The following is an 18,540-nucleotide window of genomic DNA, read 5'->3' on the forward strand; positions in this document are numbered from 1 at the left end:
CTTTGAATATAGGGTGTGTGTATGTGGCCTTGACCAAGTCTGTAGAAGCTATATAGTTTTGACATGCTCCTGGCTCAGCACAGAAGCACAGGGGCATGCTAAGCAACCCACAGTGTACTGGTGAGCTTAACCAGGAGAGGTGGGGACAAACATATGAAAACACAAAGTGGAGTTTAAATTTCTCACCCTTCTTGTAAAGCAGGTGTGGGGAACCTCTTTTGGCCCAGTGGCCTACATATTATCGTTCTGCTCCTCTACCTTTGACAGGTGGGCGGGGACACCCACCTGCCAATCATCCAATACTAGTATGATGTCATTTGACTGATAGGTTGGGAGGTGGGGAGAAGGTCTGCTTTGCCTGCATGTTCCCTGCGATGAACACAGTGGTGGAGCAGCACGCAGCAGGAATGAACCCTGCCCTCCAGCTGATTGATTGGCAGGTATGGTAAGGGGGAGGGAATTACCTCACAGGCAAACTGGACCCCCTGGTGGGCCAAGAGCTGAACATGGGCCAGGGATCCTGCTGTACCTGTTGTAAAACACCTGTAAGGTGAATTAAGCTCCCTTGGTATATTGTTTGGACCAGTCTTGACTAGGAGACATTCTTTTACTGGTCCAAATATTCAGGAAGCTCATCACTCTTCTCCCAATGGCCCAAACAGTCCCCTCAACTGCCATGCATTTGTTCTATGTATTGTATTCTCAGGTGTTTGCTGGAACAGTTCACAGTGGCATTGCACAGTCTCCCATTTAGACAGCATAAAGAAAGGGTGGGGCGCCAACTGCTCCCATCATCCCTGGCCATGCTGGCTGGAGCTGATGGGAGTTGGCGTTCAACAGCATCTGGAGGGCCACAGGCTTCCCACCCCGGCAAAAAAGATCAGGCAGCTCCCCTTGGCTTCCTTCCATGCATGGGCTTTCAGAGCACACTCAAGGGAGCCATTTAACTAGCTGCAATGGCTATGTCCCGCCTCCACAGCTGGAGGTAATCTACCCCAAATACCAGTTGCTGTGAATCGCAAGCGGGGAGAGCTGCTCTTGAGCTCAGGTCCTGCTTGAGGGTTTTCCCGAAGAGGCACCTGGTTGGCCACTGTGAGAACAGGATGGAAGGTTCCAGTTACATTCTCATGGCTAAAGCCAGTGTAACCAGCTAAACTCCCCACTGGACAAAACATCTACGGCTAACAATCTTCTGGCTAATAAGCCCGGGAAGCCACAGCGATTTCGGAATGTTGGGTTTTTCTCAACTGGGAACAGACATTTATTTTTAAAAGGGCAAAATTTGCTTGAAAGATGACAAGGAGCCAGCAAGCATGAAATGTGTTTCCTTCCCCCGGGAGATGAGCATGGGTCCAGAGCCGTACCCTGCTTGTCCCCCCCTCCAAACCAGCACCGGCTCATTACACAAAAGTAGCACAGGCACTCTTTTCAATCATTAGTAGCTTATGGATGTTTCTCAACACCAAATAATGTACTTTGGGGGGAGGAGGATTCTAGTGATTAAAGCTGCAGTGCTGTACACTCTCTTGTAGGAAAACCAGGGGCCACATGTCAGAGGTGGGTGGGGCCAGAGCAACAGGTGTAATTCTTGTGTTTGCATAGCCGGACAAAAGTCAGAAGTTTACAGAAACAGACACAGACACGTCTCTCCGTGTTCCAACCAGGAAATCAAGAGACATTACTGTACTGCAGTTCAATGAAAAACCCAGCCATGCAAAAGTCCCTGAGGAGGGTGTGCAGCAGGATCGGTGCGGGGAGTCGCCTGGGGAAGATTCTTGAGTGCCAAATTTGGCCCCTGAGCCTGAGGTTCCTCATGCCAAGCAGTTCCTAAACTGAAACCTGCCTATTCTTCAAAATATTCACGTCTCCAAATTTTACTGTTCTGTTTTCCAACAGCAACAACAAATTCAAAAGCGGAATCAACAACAAGTTTTTTTTCTTCAAATAAACAAATTGCAAAGTATAGAAGAAATGGGGTAAAATGAATGTAAGTTGTAGATTTGGGGGGGGGGGAATGGGGAAACCGAAAAGAAGTAAGATGGACAGACTCACCCACTGTCAGTCAGGAGGAAAACTAACCCCCTACCCATACTAAATAAAGGGGGACTACTAGATTGAGTAAAATCTCATCTCACAAGACCATTTATAAACACAGACACCAGTCACCACACATTCAGAGACCAAGTGAGATAAAAACAGAAGGGGAGAATTTTTCTTCTAATGAGACTGCACAAATACTACGTGCGTGTAGACACACACAAAGAGAGATATAACTGAGTGGATTAAAATTCTCCTCTTCCAAGACCCAGGTCTCCATCCCCTTGTTGTCTCCCCATCTGTCCCTCTCCCCCGGCTTCCAGTCTGTCTCGTCCCGCTCGCTCCCCCCTGCTCCCCTTCTGTCCATCCCTCCCTGTCCCCCCTTCTTGCTTGCCACCCCCCCAATGCCTAGCTTTCAGCTTTTCTCTCCTTCCCTCCCTCCTGAGCTCTCCTCTAAACTAATTGCACAGCTCCCGGTGTCTGGAAGAGAGCCACGGATCGATCCGTCGCTGTTGAAATGTTAATGCTAATCGTATAACGGCTCCGCCAGCGCCTCGCACTTCAGTGGCAGCGCCAATTAATCTCAGGTAACGCGGCGCATGACCTTCGGGGCTCAGCGCCGGGGCAGCAGCCAAGCGATGCTTATGTAATTACACCATGAAGTGTGTAATCACCTGCCCTAATCCCCGAGGCCTCACAATTAGCCGGGGCCCTCGGTCGCCGGGCTGCCAAGTGCGCTGCCACTCCGGACAGCCGAGCGGATGAATAACGGACAATTAAAGCGGCCTGGCGGGGGCCGGGAGGCGCGTCCGCTCAATCGTAATTAGCTGTAATCATGGGGAGACGAGGGCCTGGCAGACGTGCCGCTTGTTTTATAAGAAGCAATTTGGGAAATCAAGTGGCGCTTAACCGTTTTGTGGCCAAGCAGGCACATCCTCGCCCACCCCACCCATCGCTGCCCTCCCGTAAACACTGGCAGCAAGTGTGTGTGCACGTGTGTCTCGCAGAGATAAGCACATCCGGCGAGGGCCTGCTGCTCACCCAGACTCCATCTCCCCCTTTCCCATCCCCATCTGTGTGCCTCTTTGCCAAGTGCACCTTCTGCCAGGAACAAGTCTCCACTTCTGTTAGGCCAGTCTTCTGGTTCCATCGGACTCCTCCCACCCTACCGTTTGCCAATGAAACACCTTGCCTCCTGTATCAGAGGAACGCAGGGAGCTGCCTTAGACAGAGTCTGGCTCCACTGGTTCTGCCTAGCTCAGTATTGACTACACTGGCAGGAAGTGGGTCTCCAGGGTTCCAGCCATCAGAGATGCCAGGAACCTTCTGCATGCAAAGCAGGTGTCCTACCCCTGAGCTCTCCCATTAAGACATGAGAATCTGCCTTATACGGAGTCAGTTCAGTTGGTCCACCTAGCCCAGGGCTGTTTGCACTGACTTGCAGCAGCTATCCGGGGTTTAAGGCGAGGGACGTTCTGAGTCATGCATGCACTGTCAACACTGACTGGCAGTGGCTCTCTGGTTTTAGACAGAAATATTTCCAAACCCTATTTGGGGTGGTGCCTCCACTTCCATCTAAGTTTTCACTCTGAGCAGCTTCACTGCTGAAACAACAACTCCCTTAGAAACTGGAGAAATGGACAGAGGTGGAAAAATTGAAGGTCACTAGAATTGGCTGTGGCGATGATAGTCACCAGCTATGCCCCCTTCTGGATAGAGATAACTTGGCCATGGTAACCTCCAGACTAGACTACTGCAATGTGCTCTACATGGGGCTGCCCTTGAAGACGACTCAGAAACTTCCAACTGGTCCAAAATGTAATGACCAGGTTACTGGCTGGGGCTTCATTTAGAACTCATACAATCTCTGCTTTAAAACAGCTGCATTTACAGGCCCAATTCAAGACACTCATGCATCTGGAGCCCTAATACTTGACAGACTGTCCCCTTTCTTAGTGACCCCCTTAGGTGCCATAAATGCCGTGGGAGTGGGGCTTATTTGTGGTTCCGCCACCTGCAGAAGTGCAGGGAATGCCACCTCCAAAATTGTACACATGTGCTGAATACACGCCTCTTTATCCTGCCCTTCGGCAGTTATGGTGTTTTTGTTTTGCCAGACCCGCTTCTTTTGCTCAATTTATACTGTTCTGTTCCATGTGGAACTGTTGTACATCTCTTCTGAACTGCAATGATTTAATATGTTCTCATAGTTGCAGATTCTATTGTTGTAACCTGCCCTGGGATTTTGCGGTGAGGGGGCAGGTAAGAAACCTTATAAATAAATACTAAATAAATAATGGACACATCCCCATGCCCCGATATAAAATCAAAGGTCAGCTTGACTACACAATGTAATTCCAAAGGAAGTGGGTCAGAGTGATATTGGTGCTTTGGCTAGGATTATTCTTCACTCCCCTCTTCTGTGCAAGGCAGACTCTTGACTCTTCTCCTGTGTGAACTTTTTGGCTCCAGACTCTATTTACAGCAGAGCCTGTTTTTCTGTCTCTTTGAGGGCACATTGATTGGCTGTGACTCTGGGGCTTGGTGTGATTGCCAGCAAGATAAGAGGGAGGGGAGCTGTTGCCATGGGGCTGGAGAAAGTTATGCTGTGGTTTGTTGCTGTTGTGGGTTCCCCCCCTCCCTTCCCTCCCTGGCTGCACAGGTTTTGGAAGAATTAAAAGGACACAGACTGAACAAATTCAGCAAGAGAACATAGGGCTGTGAATGGGATGTTGCGAGTCTAGGAAAGTAGTTGGCACAAGGTAGCTTTCTTGAGAATATCACCTGTCATTAAACGGGGGAGACATAAGTTTCTAGTCCTTATGGCTGAAAAAAATAAGTCTTGAAAAGTGTATGGCCCCAAACTCCATAAGTTAAGGGGAAAGGGGTGGCTGCATCAGGCTTTCCCAGGGGCCAGGAGGCAGGCCTTTTCTCCTTAATCCTATAATTGCCCTAAAATGAATGGCTTATGGGAAAGTACCAAGACCTGCAAAATAAAACATGTAGAGAGCAATTATGCAAATCTCTTCTGTTTGCATTATATATACAGGGACACAGAATGCAGCTTCTTAGGCAGAATTTCAGATTCCCTCCCTCATTTTAGCCGACACAATTATCTGTGTGTGCGCGCACGTGTGTGTCAAAGTCAGACCATAGCAATACAGCACCATCTTTAGGATGTGGTGGAGAGTTTTAGTGTGACAGGTCCACCACTGGTGTAGCAATTTGTATGATCACAAAACCAAGGGGGCATTCATCCATCAATACACGGCAAATGGGTAGGGTTTTGGGTACACACCCAAGGACATGTGACAAACTAGCATTGAGAAAACCAATCAGCATTTGTAATGATTCTGTGTGTACGTGTACACACACACACACACACACACACACCCTAGCCAGCGGCTGGCGTGCAAAGGTATTAGGCGATTTTAACTGCATGTTGCTAAATTTGATATGTCCTTTAAGAGGAGACAAATGGTTCACGAGGCTTTAAAAGTATTGACTTTTCTTTAACAATAAGCGCTAATGGCCTTCAAATAATCAATACTTTAAGTCATTACGGGGTTACACATTATACCGTTAAAAACCCGGTGTATTGCATTTTTTAACCCCCTCTCCTCTTCCCCAATCACAAGCTCCCCGCAGGCTTAAGAGCTACCTTTTAACAAAGAGGGAAAGAGGGCAGTTGGAGAGGGCTAAATTCTAGGATGTGCTTGCAGGCAGGCAGGAAGGCAGGGTAAAGAGCCACTGCAAGGCTGCACCCTGCTTCTCAAAAATTGGCTGCCAGTTTGTTTCTGGGACCATGCTAGCGTCTGAAGTCTTTTCGACTGAGGCCCCAAATATTTGAAAGATCGCACAGGCCTTTTGGGGGCCAAGAGAGGAGGCTATATTGGTGGTTCCACTGACCTCAGAAGTTCAGGGGTTGTAGTGGCTTGGGAGAGGATGTTCTCTGTGGTAGCCCTAAGCTGTGGAATCCCCTCTGCAGAGAGGTGCGTTTGGCACCTTCATTATATTCTCTTGCACCTTCATTAAATTGTTTCCAACGTGTGTACATGCACCTCTTTACCCTGGCCTCTCACACCTGTGGTGCCTGTTTTCAGGACCCACCCTACTCCTGTGACTGTTACTTGTTTTAACTGCTTTTTATTCTGAATTGTTGTAACAAGGATGGGTGCGATGGGGCTGAGACCGTGCTCCCCACTTTACTGGGATAGGATGGGGCACTTCTAACAGGGCCGAACCAGAAGCCGCCTTATGCAGAGTCAGACCACTGGACCATCCAGCTCAATACTGTCTGCACTGGCTGGCAGAAGCTTTCTGGGGTGTCAGGCAGGGGATGTTCCTAGCCCTACCTGAACATGCTGGGGACCGAACATGGGAGCTGTTTGCATATATTGCAGATGGCTCCAAAGCCCTTCCACATTTATTTTGCATTTGTTTAGAAAGCCAGCACCCAGTTCAGTCTCTGTCGCTATATTCAGATTCCAGGTTGACAAGAGATGTGAAAGGATGGTCTTTGATGAGAACAGAGAGCTGCAGACTAAAGGGGCCTGGTAGCTGCAGGTGCCGTAAGCTGGGCTGGCTGAGTGGCGCAATTCTAGAGGAGTGAAGGGCAGCTTCCTGTGGTTATTAGGAGTTTTCAATACCCAGCTGTAGTTGCATCCAACTAAGTCCTACTCTGAGCAGACCCACTAAAATAAATGTGACTAACCTGAGTTCCTCAGAGTGAAGGCAGCTCTTTGTACCTGTGCTTGACTGCCTTACTCCCCGCCCCCCTTCTCCAGCCCTAGCATGGGGGGGGGGAGTATCCTGGTTACCCCCTCTTTTCCGCAGTGCCACCTTCGTAAAAGAAGCCCGAGTCACTGCCAGGCCTCTTCTTCCCTCCCTCCTCCCTCTCTGCCTCCAGCTAATGGCTGAATTCTTCAGTGGCTAATTATTCTTGCCGCTGCTGCATCCGTGAACTGACCTAATCCCTGCGGGTTCTCGACAGGAAGCTGAAATGGAATTTTAGCACCATGCCAAGACGCTTCCATTCCACCCCCCACTTTCTGTGCCCCCCCCATCACGACATGCATTATTGCCTGACTCCCGGGAAAGGCAGAGACCATAAATCTACCTGCAGTTTTGTTCCAAGCCCAGAGTCTTGGGGGACGGGCCTTGCGCCTCCCGATCTCCCTACTCTGTCTGCACCCCCCTTCCCAGTCATCCAACCACCGCTATTCCCCCCCCCCCAATTCTCTGCCTACCTGCAGTTTCAAACACCCACGCCCTTTGGGGGAGTCCAGGCATACACAAAAGGAGCTTTGATTGACCTTGTTGACTAAAAAAAAAATAAAGGACCCTGCCAAAAGGCGGGGCGGGAGGAGGAGGAAAAATTAACCCTTTAAACATCTCAATTCAGTGGCTGCATACACACCATAAAGTTAAAGCACATCCCCCACCCCCAAAAAGAACCATGGGAACTGTTGTTTGCTTCTCACAGAGCTACCATTCTCAGCCATGTTAGCAAACTTCAGTTCCCATGATTTTTTGGGGGTGGGCAAAGTGTTTTATAGCTAGGGCATATATATTATGTCTCCAATGTGCCTCCCCACTGCCACTAAATCAAAGCCTTGAAGCAAGCTTTTTGGCCACACAGAACACCTTGGACAGGAGGGAATAATGGTATCTGATGTTAGCCGCCCTGAGCCAGAATTCGGCCGGGGAGGGCGGGATATAAATAAAAGTTTATTATTTATTATTATCATTAAAACAACACCAGGGTCTGGTTTGAAGGTTGTAGTAGTAGTAGTAGTAATAATAATAATAATAATAGTAATACTACTAGTAGTAGTAAGGTAAAGGTAAAGGTACCCCTGCCCGTACGGGCCAGTCGTGTCCGACTCTGGGGTTGCGTGCTCATCTCGCTCTAGAGGCTGTGAGCCGGCGCCGTCCGAAGACACTTCTGGGTCACGTGGCCAGCGTGACGAAGCTGCCACTGGCGAGCCAGCACCAGCGCAGCACACGGAAACACCGTTTACCTTCCCGCTATAAAGCGGTCCCTATTTATCTACTTGCACTTAAGAGTGCTTTCGAACTGCTAGGTGGGCAGCAGCTGGGACTGAACGACGGGAGCTCACCCCGCCGCGGGGATTCGAACCGCCGACCATACGATCGGCAAGTCCTAGGCACTGAGGTTTTACCCACAGCGCCACCCGCGTCCCTGAGGGAACGTTACTTCGCTGCAACCCTGGAGAACCACTGCCAGTCAGTGTTGATGCTACTGAGACGCAGTTCCCTATCTTCCTAAATGCAGCTTAGCTCATGGGTTTGGAGGGAGGGGGGAATATGCACACATACAAACAAAATACCGTCAGGATGCTGAAATGGCCCATCTGTGATGGACAAGAGGGGTCCATTTCAGATGCTCCTTGCATTCTACCTCCCTCTTTCTCCGGCTCCACCAAAGTGATCTTTCAGCCAGTCATCTGGCTGATTTCCAGCCCACACAGAGCTGGTGAGGTTTCCTTGCTGACATGCAGAGCTGAAACCAGCCCCTACATCCACATTCCTGACAGATCTGTCTCCACAATGTTTTGCCTGCTTTGGGGGTGGTTGTGGGGCAGGTCAAGCAAAGTACATCTCCCCCACACCCTGCGCTCTCTCCCTTTCCCCCTCTCCCCCTCCCCCTCTCTCAGAAGCCTGCTTATTTTCAGTCAAGCTACACCAGGCACACCCCAGGGCACACTGGAAGAAGCAGCCATCCAAAAACCTTTGCCTGCCCAGATCCACCCAGAACACCTGCTGCGTGTATGCAGAAGGCCCCAGGGTTCAACCTGCAATGGCATCTCCAAGTAAGGCTGCGAATGTCCCTGGAAAGTCGCTGCCAGTCAGTGCTGGCAATACTGAATGACAGGGGGCCTTTCCCAGCACTATCTGGAGATGCCAGTGACTGAACCTGTGGCCTCCTGCATGCAAAACAGGTGTGAAGCTATAGTCTCTTATCCTCTCACTTCAGGATTCAAACCATACTTAGGCCAAGTTAGACAGAAAACCCAGAGAAATTCTACGGCAAGGAAGCATCCGGTGACCCTCAAAGGGCTTCTGCCCTCATGGCTGTACCTCTAACTTCCAGCACTTTCCAAGAGCAACAAACATTTGCTAGAGGCAGCGGCGTAGCGTGGGTTGTCAGCACCTGGGGCAAGGCAAGTAATTTGCGCCCCCTAACCCGGGGCAAGGCAAGTAATTTGCGCCCCCTAACCCCTAACCTGCCGCCGCTGCCAGCTTCTTCTTGCTGCTGCCTGGGCTGGTCTGGTGTGGTTCTCTCCCGCGCTCAGCGCTGCGCTGAGCGGCCGCTGCACTGTCCCTCCCCCAGATAGTCCCTCGCTCTCTCTCCACACCGCACACCTGGCACCCACCCCCTCCACAGTGGGCGGCGACCCAGCGGCTCGGATCGGATTCGCACAGCCAGCACTGCAGTGAGAGAGAGTGAGTGAGCCAGGTAGGGGCAGAGAGCTGCGAGTGCAAGCGCGCCCCCCCCCAGATGTTGCGCCCAGCACCCCCTGCACCCCCCACGCTACGCCACTGGCTAGAGGAGAGATCAGCTTGGTTGCTCCCCCCACTTTCTGTTGTGCCAAATTACTCCTGTGGGCCACTGCCTAGGAATCTTTTTTTTTCTTTGGTCAACCAGAGAGTGGGGTAAACATGCTTAAAACAAACAAACAAATGAGCAAACTGGGTAATAGTCCGCTGTCAGGATTCACACCAGCCCTCGATTTCGATTCTGATCTTCCAGTGATCCATGCCCTGCATGTGCTACTTACACCCTCAAGTAGTTCAAGGAACCCCCCCACCTGCCAGCATGCCAAAACAAATTTCAGCTGCGTGGGCACGAGCCAGAAAAGGAAGTGGGTAGATGGGTGGGGAAGAGACAGAGGCCCCATAAAGGTTGCAATCTACCTCTCGGTGAAGTGTGAATCCCGGTGCTGAGGGAGCCCCTGCTTCCTCCGCTGGCTGGACGAGTTGCTGGCAGAAGGGAGATGCGCTTCCATAGTGCTGGGGTTGCGCACTGCGGCGGCGGCTGCCACTTCTTGCCGTGCCCGGAGGAGATCTGTGGAGGGAGGAGGAGAAAACCCTAAGTAAGCTGGTGTGCTAGATGGGGATCCCAACCCTGCCTGGATGTGAACTAGCTTCACTGCTTCCTGGCTTGTGATGAAGAGTCTCTGAACATGCGCAAAGTACTTTCTGCTTGTATGGGAGGCTGTCTTTCACCTAGCCAAGACCATTGGTACATCTAGCTTAGTTTTGTCTGCACTGATTGGCAGCAGCTCTCTGGGGTTTTGGATGGGTCCATTCTAGATATCTATTATATGGCAGTTATATATCTGCTTGATCATTTGCACGTCTAAATGGTGTGCATAAAAATAAACCATACGGGGGGGGGGGGGGGGAATAGCTCCTTTGACCAAACACAGACCTTAAAACGCCTGCTGGAGTAAGGAAATCTTTCTAATGCGCCTGCGGTTGAGACAGGAGGGTGCCTGCCTAATCTCAGTCAGGAGGAAGTTCCACGGGCTTCGGCCTGTCGCACTGAGATGCCAAGGACTGAACCTGGTGCCCTTTTGCATGCAAAGCAGATGCTCCAAAGCTGAGTTTTATGGCTCTTTGCCACACAATTAGGCTGCCTTCAAATCTGGAAGCAGGGACAAGTGCCTACGGAGCAGATAGGGAGCAGCTGCCAGGCCAGCTTTGAGCCCCAGCACCTATTGCAACTGGCTCTCCTCCCCACCACCCATTTGACAACTGTTGTTGGGTCCCCCGTCCCCCCGCAGCATTCACTTTGCCACCAAACAAGCTGTTTCTGCACTCATGGAAAACAACCTCCCACCCCACCCAAAAGCGCCTCATGTGCTTGGACTGCCTCTCAAATTTTGTTCTTTTCCTCCCCTCTTCCTTCCTGGCACAACAGGGGAGGGCGGGGGGGGGGGGAAGCCCTGCAAATCTCTAACATCTGCAGCTGCTGAGAGATTAAACAGAAGGTGATGGAGGCCGAAGAAAAAAGGGAAAAAATAGAAAAGAACACAGCCATCACCCCCAGCCCTGGGGAAGGGAGCCAGTACCCTAAAGCCTCCACCTTACATCACAGATCATGAAAAGCATCCATCATGGAGTGCTGCAAGGCAGCTGGAAGATGCCCCAAGGCACAGCCCAGCCACCCACACCACCGGCCATGCTACTCTCAATCTATCCTGCTTTATGCAAAAAAAAATTTAAATCCTCTGACCCTCTCACTTCCATTTCCAACCTTGCAAAGCTAGGGGACCCTTGCAGAAATTCTTGCACCATCCTCTCCCCAGTTCCCCATGGCTCTTTCTTGGCCAGTTCTCCATTCTACACCCTTCTGTCTCCCTAGCTGCTGCGACCCCCCCTCCCCTCCCCCACAAGAAACTCTGTGTCTCCAGTGCTCTCTTTCAAGAGCCCTAATGGGAATCAGGCTCCTTCAGAGCGTTAAAGGGGATTAGCTCTTAAGAGAGAATTAGTGGGCAACAGTGAAGAGAATCCTTCCCGTCAACACTCAGGTGCAGGGAGAGAAGCAGGGGTGGGGGAATCTCCAGCCAGAGCAATCCAGCTGTTGTCTACTGACTGAAATAGGAGCACTCAAAAGTTTCCTGCCTAAACGGGGGCCTTTAAAACCCGAGAGCAAACTGTGCAACTAAACCAAACCAAACCAAACCAAACCAAACCAAACCAAATCCAGGATGAGGGTGCCTGTGCTTGGCAGAGAAAAGAACAAGCAACTTTGTTGCTCTGGGGAGGGTCCTGTCTGCACTCCCCCCCTCCCAAGCCATCCAACCATTGCTAAGCTTCTCAGAGCAAGAAATTTGGACACTGTAGGGCTCCTGGCCCCCAGTAAGTGGTGCATGGAAGCTGGATAGGTGGAAAGAAGGCATCAACTAACTAATCCATCAGTGTTTTCTTATACAACCACAGACTCGTTAAAGAATCAATCAGTTGTTCAATAATAATTCTTTGCTATTGGGCATTCATGATGCTCTGCTCTCGCTATGTCATGGGGCGGTTACAAGTGCCCCCTGCTTTTTATGCTTTGCATCTACAGATGTTTTGGGGCAGACACACCTGATAACGTTTTGCAGAAATCCTTTTCAGGTCTCAGATGCTCCTGTTTGACTTCATGTCCTGCTATAGAGCGAGAGCACCCACCCACACAGAAATAATGCATCCACATTGGGGGAAAGCCTAATTAATCAGAGCCACACGCAGTATAAATCCATCACTAATTTACTATTATCGCATTAATGACATGTTGCAAAACATAACTGTGACAACCCTGCTCCAGGTTGCAGGCAACTCCCTTTTATTGAGAGTAGCCCTACTGAAATTAACGGGCCTAAATTACTTGTGTACATTACTTCCAACGGGTCTAAGAATGTAAGAAGAGCCCTGCAGGATCAGGCCAATGGCCCATCTAGTCCAGCCTCCTGTACTCACAGTGGCCAACCAGATGCCCATGAGAAACTCTCAAGCAAGACCTGAATGCAAGAGCCCTCTTTCCTCCTGTGGTTTCCAGCAACTGGTATTCAAAAATTACGACCTCTACTTTCAGGGTCTACTAACATGGGATGCAATTCCTGTCTGGAGTAAGCCCCCAAAGAAAAAGCTTCTGCTGAGCTTTGCAGGAAGACTGCAATCCTCGTTCTACACTGGGAAGATGGGCTGGAGCTAGAACAGCTGTTTTGACAACACAGGTCCTACAACCCAAATGTGCGTTCCTCCAGGGGTTTTCCTGCCAGACCATAAAGTTGAGAGCCATCGTTGAGAGACTGATGCTCATGCTGTGAGGTCCACCCGGTTGGCTTCTTGCATCAAGTGAGCATGGTAGGAAATGTCCAACCTGGAGGGACAGGACACCTGCTTTCCCCCCTGGGGTTTTCCCTTTACACCTGGATGGGCACTCAAGCACCCAGACCCAAGTGGAGTCGCCTTCTGGGACACATCCACTTATTTTTTAAAACTGTAATCTTCTAAAAGGCAGTAAGCCTTAAGTTTGGCATCGCGGCTAAGGGAGACCAAGCGCCAACTCAGGAAGTCAACAGAGTCACAGTTAACTTTTGGAACACTCTGCCACAAGGTGCAGCAATGGCCGCCAGCCAGGATGGCTTTAAAAGGGGAAACTAGCCCAGTTCACAGCCATTGGCAATGAGGGATAAATCGAACATTCACATTCAAGAGACAGGAGGTCACTGAATACCAATGAAGAAGGGCTATGGCTTAAACTCCAGAGCAGCCACTCATGCAGAGACATAGCAGGCAGCCTCCTTTCTGTTTCCCCAGCTCCCAGGAGCCTTTAGTCCAGGGATGGAGAACCTGTAGCTCTCCATATATTGTTGGGACTCTCAACTCCCATCATCCCTGACCACTGCTCATGCTGGCTGGGGCTGATAAGCGCTGGGGAGTCCAACAACATCTCTAGGGCAACAAGTTTCCCCACTCCACTTTTCTTTCGGCCTCTGCAATGGGGGGGGGGGGTGTTTGATACCACCACCGTCCTCCCAGTGCTACAAAGATTCCCAAGACAGTGGTATGTGAAACAAGCCTGAACACACTTGAGGCCGTGCATAAATGCCAAGCACGGTCATTTCTTACCATGCTGCCTCAATGCCAGGAACCCCCAGGTCTCAAGTGATGGAGGTTTGGCTCAGTGGAGGCTGGTCCATTAGATGAGATGGGGCATCAGCCACCATTAGGTTCAAGTGTTTGTGGAGCTAAAAGGCAACCATCTCCAAGGCAACTCCACCTATGCAGGAAGCAGCCTATTGGTTCTCCCTCCCTTGCTCCAGCCTGGCAGGGTTATAAAAGCTTCCAGGTCAGACTTGGGCCTTTGCCCAGGCCACAGACAACCAGCTCTGAACCTTTCTGTCTGCTTGCCTCGACTGGCCGGCACCTACCTCCTTGCTTGTCTTGCAGACTTGCACTGCTGGCTCAATCGCTTTCCTACAGCCGGACACCACCTCAGCCACCAAGACTTCCTTTCAAGTCCTTCTCGGCTGCTCTCTTCCCTCCTGCTTGCCCTCTGAGCAGAGGATGCAGCCAGAGCGGCTGGTAATAACTCACCCATCTGCTGGGGTTTCTCTCTCTTCACTCCTTGCCCCCCGCCGCCCCAATGCAACAGCTTGCCTTTGCTTGCTCTAGTAGCTCAGCCTGGCTGGGATTTATTTATATCCCAGCGGCCCTGGCCATCTATATATCGCTCTTGCCACGCTAAGTCTGCCTTGACCAACGTCCGTCTGCACCATCCCTGGAGCTCGGCTTCCGAGCTGCAAGGCTCTTTGGGCGGGGAAAGGGAGAAAGAGGAGAGGAGAGAGAGACAGGAAAGGGAGGTGGTGGTTTGGCATCTGCTAGCAGGACTGGAAGAAGCATCTGCCTTGGGTGGCTCTTGCGGCTCAGTCTCTCTGAATATGCAGGGAATTCCAGGCATGAAGACAGTGTGTGTGTGTGTGTGTGTGTGTGTGTGAGAGAGAGAGAGAGAGAGAGAGAGAGGATTGGGGTGCATCACAGACATAAACCTGATAAAATATGCATGTGTGGGGGAAGCCCGAGCTTTGCAGGTAGATTTTTAACAGGGCCAAAAGAACCCTGGGAACTATCATTTGCACCTCACGGACCTACCACACTTAGTGCCCTTAACAAACTACAGTTCCCAGGATTCTCTGAGGGGAATCCACATGCTTTAAATGTATGGCATGCGCACAGACTAGCTCAGCAGTAGAAGCATGTGCTCTGGAGGGGGTCCTGATTTGAGCCTCAGTATCTCGAGGTAGTGCAAGAAGATACTCCGCACACACCCCCGGCCCAAAACATCGAAGAATGTATAAGCAGGACTATGGACTTCTTTCTTTAAAAAGTAAATAAAATTGCACCCAACAAATTAGTGGCTTTAGACAAGCCATGTGTTTGCACCTAGTCTCGATTTCCCTGTCAGTAAAAGTGGAAAGAAAATGGTCACACTTGGAGATGGTGAGAGAGAGGGAGGGGGCGGGTTGTCACATCCAGCCTCCACTGTTTTTCAGCACCCTCCTCCAGCCCACAGGAGTTGTAGTCTACCCACACCCAATCACCCAGGATGCTGGCAGGTGCTGATGGGAGCTGGAGTCCAACCACGTCTGGACTGATTAAGGCTATCCTTCCACAATTCCAATTTTCACTGAAAAATCTTCAGCCAAAGAGCCTAAGATTAAAACCTCGGACTTAAAAGAGCAGTCTGTCTTGATCAGAGCACAGATCCATATAGTTCAGCGTCCCCAGACAAGAGGCCACCACGAAGCTCCCAAAGTTGGACAGGAAAGCAGTACCATCCAAAGGTCGTGTGCCTCTAGACATGAAGGTTTCCACAAAAGAGGGTCTGCCTGAACCACTGAAATCTTTGTTCCTCCCCCTGAAATAGTACTCCTAGTCATGCTTTGCACATACTCTGCACCCCACCATAGCGCACGCGTGCATGTGCAGACACACACACAATTTATTATAAACAGTGATAATTTGTACTAGCTGCCAATTAGCTCCCAGGTTAAGTTCAAGGTGTGCATGCATGGGACACAGGTGGCACTGTGGTCTAAACCACTGAGCCTCCTGGGCTTGCTGATTAGCAGTTTGAATCCCTGCAACGGAGTGAGCGCCCATTGCTCTGTCCCAACTCCTGCCGTTCAAAAGCACACCAGTGCAACTAGATAAACAGGTACCGCTGTAGCGGGAAGGTAAATGGCATTTCTGTGCGCTCTGGTTTCCATCATGGTGTTCTGTTGTGCCAGAAGTGGTTTAGTCATGCTGGCCATATGATCCGGAAAGCTGTCTGTGGACAAACGTCGGCTCCCTTGGCCTGAAAGTGAGATGAGCGCCACAACCCCATAGTTGCCTTTGACTGGATTTAACCATCCAGGTGTCCTCTACCTTTTACCTGACTGGATTTTATGCAAAGCCCTATAAAGCTTGGGATCAGGATACCTGAAAGGGCTTCTCACTCCTTATATACCCAACCCATTATGAGGTACCATCTTATCAGGAGGTTCGTTCCATATGATGTAGGAATCGGACCTTCAGAGGGGCAGAACCAGCACTTTAGAAATCCCTCCCAGAATACAGACAGACAGACTTGGGTGCACATTGAAGGATCATCCTTTCTCAACAAGCCTCTGAAAGAGGAGATCTTTATCCCAATCTGTAAATGTACTGGATTTGTAACTGTTTTTATATACAAAATTGTTCTTTAATTGTTTGTATAGATGGAATTGTTTTTACATATGGAAACGTTTTTACATATGGAAATGATTTTTGCTATTTTTGGTTTTGTTCTTTTTACTGCAAAACTGCTTTGAGGTATTTTATGGGAAGTGATTCGCAAATGGAATTGAATAAAAGCAAACAAACAAACAGTTCCTACATTTGTATCCATGTTCAGCCGAGGCCACGAAGCTGAGGCAGCTAAGCCTCTCTCCCCTTCCCTTCTTTTCTAAAGCAGGAGCAGTAATCCTTCCACAGCCAGGTAATTAGCAATCACTAATTGGCGGCAGTTTGTACCAAGAACTTTGGAGGAAGCAGACAATGCTTTATTTATCACCACCATTTGATGCCTTTATCCCCAGGATGCCAGAATGGTTTGCAAGGAGAGGAGACAAGGAGAGTTTGTGGGCTCCTCGGAATAATACTGGAGAAGTCCTGTTCTCACCAGCTCTCCTGGCTGAGCCCAGAGGTGAGAGATCATGTAAGAGTCACCTTTTCTGAGCATCTCATGAAGGACTCGAGAACATGCAAGTGGGGGACAAGCAGTTGCCTGCCCACTCACAGCCTTGGCTTGCAGAGAGCCTGCGTGTGGTTTAGTGGTTAGGATGTTGGGTTAGTGCCTGGGAGACCAGTGTTCAAATTCCCACTCAGGCATGAACCTCAGACTGGGTGACTTTGCTCCAGCCACCTACCTACCTACCTACCTACCTACCTACCTAGAAAAAGAGTTGTTGAGAGGATAAAAATGGGGAGGAAAGGGAAAAGCCTATCTAGTTTTGCATCCAGTTCTTACAGTGGCCAGCCAAGTGCCCCAATGGGAAGCCCTGGACCTGAGTGAAACAGCAGTGCTGGCAGCCATTGGTAGCCTTATTCTCCCCCTATCAGTGGACCCGAGAGCAGAAACCTCACTTAGGAGATTCAGGGCGCACACACAGCTCTGGACTCCAGCAACTCCTCAGTGCTGGTCTTGAATTCCTAGAACTGGCTGCATGAGGTAGACGCCTAATGGAAGAGCTGGCCCAGTTTGGAAGAGGCGTTCTGTCCTGGTGTATGAAAGAAGGATGGATGCCTCTTTGATGGTAGAGACTGCAACCTGTCTTTAAAAGCACTTGCATTAAAAACCGTCTTTAAAAAAACCCATCCCTGCTGCCTGGTTCATAGGTAGCACCTTTTTAAGCAGATCATGGTTGCAATCCTATACCCTCTTACCTGGGATTCAACGGGGCTTATGTCTGAGTAAATCTGCATGCACGGTATCTCATTATACATTCAAAAACACCACCACAGAGCTGTCTCCAGCTAAGTCCTACACAGTGCAGCTTATTGAAATTATAATGCACTTAAGCCAGTCATGCCCATCAACCTCTGTGGGTCTACTCTAAATAGGGCTAGCATCGCATACCACCCACAATTACTTAATTATTAATCATACTAATAATACTGAAAAGCATTTCACAATGTTCCATGTTAAATCACATTCCTGCCTCCCCTCCATACTACATTTAAGTTAGGTATTTTATATTTGTGTGTGTGTGTACACACACACACACACACACACACACACACACACATTGTCTACTCTGAGTAGGACTAGCTTTGGATACAACCCCCGATTACACTATTAAATATTGCAAACCTAATATATACAACACACAAACACAGATTCTCTCAATGATTTTTAAAATGAGGGTTCCCCCCCCCCACCCTGAAAGAAAAAGAGAACATCAAGCCCCACCAGATCTCACACGCTGAAAAGCCCAGAGAATTTTCTCCAGCCAGTGACTGCACACCTCCAATGTTTATAAATTAATTATCTGAAAAAGGCTGGCCGTGCTTTATAGCAGTGGGGGCTGCAATTTAGAAGCCTGATGCGCTGCCAATTCCAAGAGCGGCATTGATCCCGAATGACCGCAACTATCCACCCAAACCCTCCTCCGCTCCCGCCTCCTCCCTCCCCTCCTTCTCTCTTCCAGCAACAGCCCTGCCTCCCCCTAACCCACCGCCTGCCCGCACAGACATGCAGAGGATGTGTTATTTACAACGCTACACTCTCTTGACGGTTTGGAAATCAAGAGTGATTGACACACGGATGCTACAGGGGACGGCAGTTCCAGGCGCGGGAGAAATGGAGAATGTGAGGATTGATGCAGATGGAGAACGGCATGTGCAAGTGGGGGGGGGGGGGGAGGAAGGAAGAGAGGAGAGGAAAGGAGAGACAAGCAATTA

General features: G+C 49.9%; 1 protein-coding gene across 11 annotated transcripts in view; it reads right to left on the bottom strand.

Annotated features, from left to right (window-relative positions):
* The window catches only part of SAMD11 (sterile alpha motif domain containing 11), a 297,706-nt gene that overhangs the window by 26,893 nt on the left and 252,273 nt on the right, over nt 1-18,540 (bottom strand). For all 11 annotated transcript variants that reach the window (XM_081016053.1, XM_081016051.1, XM_081016046.1 and 8 more), the window contains one exon: nt 9,979-10,129. In XM_081016053.1, coding sequence (XP_080872179.1) covers nt 9,979-10,129 — 151 coding nt within the window. The remainder of the gene's footprint in view (nt 1-9,978; nt 10,130-18,540) is intronic.

This window comes from Podarcis pityusensis (genome assembly GCF_964106645.2).
Source record: "Podarcis pityusensis genome assembly, chromosome: 8".
NCBI classification, from domain to species: domain Eukaryota; kingdom Metazoa; phylum Chordata; class Lepidosauria; order Squamata; family Lacertidae; genus Podarcis; species Podarcis pityusensis.